This window comes from Hyaena hyaena, unplaced genomic scaffold (assembly GCF_003009895.1).
Source record: "Hyaena hyaena isolate Hyena2069 unplaced genomic scaffold, ASM300989v1 scaffold_1259, whole genome shotgun sequence".
NCBI classification, from domain to species: Eukaryota; Metazoa; Chordata; class Mammalia; order Carnivora; family Hyaenidae; genus Hyaena; species Hyaena hyaena.
In genome coordinates, this window is record NW_024081885.1 from 335,205 (window position 1) to 339,230 (window position 4,026).

The 4,026-nt window shown below is 42.0% G+C and overlaps 1 protein-coding gene across 1 annotated transcript; it reads right to left on the reverse strand.

Annotated features, from left to right (window-relative positions):
• Positions 1–215: 215 nt before the first annotated feature.
• On the reverse strand, positions 216–2,000 carry PRR32 (proline rich 32). Its single transcript, XM_039223057.1, has 2 exons — positions 1,958–2,000; positions 216–1,128 (listed from the first exon to the last, which is right to left on the reverse strand). The coding sequence occupies exons 1-2, from the start codon at positions 1,975–1,977 to the stop codon at positions 243–245; spliced, it is 906 nt and encodes a 301-aa protein (XP_039078988.1). The 5' UTR covers positions 1,978–2,000; the 3' UTR covers positions 216–242.
• Between the last annotated feature and the right edge of the window lie 2,026 nt (positions 2,001–4,026).

Sequence of the window (4,026 nt, forward strand, 5' to 3'; positions counted from 1 at the left end):
TTACTGCTTTAATTCCCTTAAAGGTAGAAAACAAAAGCCAAGGTTTAGGCTCCCAGGGTCGTGTTTTTAAAAAGAATTCACACTATTTCAAACTTCAGAATCTTTATTGAATCTCGAAGCATGTAAGGCACATTAGTGCTAAACAGAGTCTAAGAGGGTAGAGGGGGTTGAAATATTAAAACATAAATGAGTAATTTTCACTTCCTCCCCCGAATCCTTTTCCCCCTCCTTCCTTTTTGTCATCAGTTGTTCTCTCTGTTTGAGGGCGCAGGAGCCGGCATGCCCCAGGAAGGAAAATTGGCAAAATAAGAAGGCAGTGGAGGACTAAATATCGGGGGTGGAGCAAAAGCAATAGGCATAGAGAGAAATGGACTGAAACTTGGAGATCGAGGAGGTATAAAGCAATGAGCAGTAGGGTGAGAAGGTAAACCTGAAGTACTGGAAGACAGTGGGAGAGGCCTTGGCCAATTCTCCACAGGGTGCCGCGGGCCTCCAGGTGGGAAAGAAACATGAGCCAGCCTTTCCTTGCCAGTCATTCTTGTATTCCCTGGAGGCAGCTCCATCATGACCCCTGATCTAACAGTGGGGATATGTGGGGGGCCTCTTACTTGTAGACCCCTAGGTGGAAAGTACCCCTGGCCTCGTGACAAAGCCACATATAACCTTGCATTATTGCCACCTCTCTCGGTGCCCCCACTGCTGACCCTTGCGCCCCCTGTCATAAGTGCGGGAGTGCTGCCAGAGAATTCCTGGGATACATTAATAGAATCCTGTCCCCTAAGCCTCCAGCCTGCCAGCCCTTCGGAGCTATTTACTTCTGCTGTTGCTAGGGACTCTTCTGCAACAGCAGGTGGTGGCCCATAGGGGTGTTTGTGAGCTCTCGAACTGTCGACAGGAATGCATGTTCCTGCAATCTCTGAGGGGCGCTCCAGCTCCAGCTGCTCTCTGGCCAGGTTGGTCAGCACATTAAGCTGAGGTCTCAGCAGGACGCGATGGTGGCCCCAAGGTTCCGCATCATCTTTCGGCACAGAACTTGGACACTGGAGTGACACGTCGTCAGGGTTCGGCTCCCGGATCCCACACTCGTCTGCAATTACTCCTTTGGGTGAAGGGGCGTGCCTTCCAAGGCTTGCAAAAATAGAAATAAATAAGTTAATAAAAATGGGATCGGTGGCCAGACAATACCTGAAATATGTGATTGATTAAACTCCCTGGAATATACCAGAAGAAAGGGAGAGCCCGATCTCCTCCCACATGTAATCAGCAAGTATTTCTGGAGCCCACTTTCACCTTATCAGGTGGCTTCTTTGAGCAACAAACTACCCAATTTACCATTCTGGCTTTCTTGTGGCTCCACCCCATTCCCCATTTCCCCACCTCCTCAATCAAGGCAGTAAGGAAGCTGAGAAGACCCAGAGATCTTCCTTAAATAAGTCTGCAGTGCGCCGATTTGCCATAGTAAATAAACACAGCTTGTTCCATCCAGATAGGACCTATAATCCATTAAAGCCCACCATTTGGATTCTGGAAGGAGTGTTCTGGAAAGTCTTGTGAGGAAAAACTTTTTTTTTTCCTCTGCAGAAGCAGAAGAAAGGTTATTTGTGTTAACAAACACTCCAATTTGTTTGTCTTTATGAAGCATTATTCAACATTTTCACCGAGTTTTGTTAAAACTGTCTTTCATTCAACCTGTACCAAAACCTAGGGTATGTATGTCCTCAAGTTTAAACCCAACTGATTAGACTAAGAATTTGCAACTTTTCTTTCAAAATTACATTTTAAAATCCCCACCCTTAAATCCAGTATTTTTAGTATTTGAGTTTGTGTCCTGCAAGTTTTTGTCTGTGATTCCCTCTTGCATTCCCTGCACCCACTTGTCCCTGCCCCAGTGACACAGGAAAACAATTCAAACTGCCTTTTGCCTTCAGAATTAAACAAAACTCAGTTTTGTACTTACACATTTTCAATACAAGCCATGGAGAAAGTTGGTCAGGAAAGCCTCTCTGAGGTGATGGAGAAAATAAGCTGAACGCCCACGCAGGCCAACTCGGTCTGGAGAGACGACTCGTGCTTCTGCCTTAGAGCAGATTGGCAACTCGAATGAAGCCAGGGACCAACTGCTTCTTTCTAGATTTGGAGTTCTCTTTCTGAGGTTACCAGTTGCTAAGGAAGGGAGGGAAAAAAAGGAGTGAAGAGGGGGAGGGGATAAATCTGTGACACTCCTTTGAAGCTAAATGTAGGACTCCTTTTTGCATAGTAGTAGATGGATGGATGGTAAGAGCATTCGCTAAATTTACCCTGTTGCAGGCCAGATGAAAAGACAAATCATTTCAAGATTTTAGAAGAATCATGGAAACATGATACTTTGTTAAGAATTATTTCTGAAGTTTTATTTAGAAAAGGTAGTTACCATCATGTCTCTTCCTAGAGTTTGGAAATACAAACATTGAGCAAAGTACCATGCTTACTCTTGTAATTTAAAATTCCAGTTTTGAAGATGCATACTTGGTGGGGAACAGAAGTTTGTGGGGTTAAATTGCTTTTCAATCTGAGTCTTGTGAAGATGAAACAAAGATAACACTACAGAAAAGTTCCCCTAAGAATCATACTAGCTTTTAGTTTTTAGCCCCTCAATTTATGTTTTTCCTCTTCATCCTTCTTTCTAGTTTATTGGCTCTGTATGTTGGTGTGTGTGAGTGTGTGTGTGTGTGTATTTGTGTGTGTGTGTGTGTGTGTTAGATTTCCTAGAATAGAGCTTTGTAAACTTCTCTACAAGTGGGAGGGGGAATAAAAGGCATAACAGATATCATAAATTTATTAGTATTAGCTCAGATTTCACCTTGTAACTTCTTTGCATAAGGCATTTTCTATTCTTCCAACCTAAATTTCATCCTCCTCCCTCAATTTAATTAAGCACACTCCCCCAGCTTTTTTTTCTACCATTGATATACAGATTGATTGCTCTGAAATTACAATGGCCATCTTTCCTCACCTAAGATTACTAATCTTGGTCTAGGATAAAGCCATAAACTTGGCTCACTTTCTTAAATTTACCTGAAATGTTTGCCTTTCAGAGTGGGCTTTAAAAACCCCAAAATCTTTTATTATTCCCCAAATCAAAATATGTTGTTATATTTCAACAGTATATATATATATACATACACACACACACTCACACACATATTTTTTAAAGAAAGATAACAGACTCAAATACCATGTGTTTCAATTTATATATGGAATGTGTGTGTATTTGTGTATGCATGTTTGGGTGTAGTGGATAAGTATAAAATAGTAATGGAAAGAAATGGTCAGTGCTGTGAAGCAACACAACTCATGATGGAAATAACCTTTTAGGTATCTAAGTCTATATCTTCCTGCCAGGGAGACTTGTCCCTGTCTGTACATTATTGAGTTGTTGTTGTTGTTTTCAATCTCATTGAAAGATGAAAATGACATGTTTCCAACACTCCTCCCAGAAGAATCTGTTCACTTGCCTAGCACGGCTCACTATTAAGAAATTTCTTGATTCCTAGGGGCGCCTGGGTGGCTTAGTCGGTTAAGCGTCCGACTTTCGCTTAGGTCATGATCTCGCGGTTCGTGGGTTCGAGCCCCGAGTTGGGCTCTGTGCTGACTGCCAGCTCAGAGCCTGGAGCCTGTTTCAGTCTGTGACTCCCTCTCTCTCTCACCCTCCCCTGCTTACGCTGTCCCTCTCTCTCTCTCCTAGAAATAAATAAAACATTAAAAAAATTTAAAAAAAAAAAAAAAGAAATTTCTTGATTCCCCAACTTTGACTATATTTTTCTTCAGTTTATTATTTCCTTGTCCTAATGTAAAAGAAAACTTGTTTTTAGCAATAGAATTCCGGTGGAGCATTAAAGCTTTTTGAACACTTGCTATGTCAGAGGGATGAATGCAACTTGGGCTAATGCCTAATAGTTGGTAAGTTGTACTTACATAGTTTATGCATTTTTTGCCCGAATAATGGCAAGGAAGCCCGAGCAAACCCTTTTATGCCTATCAAACTAT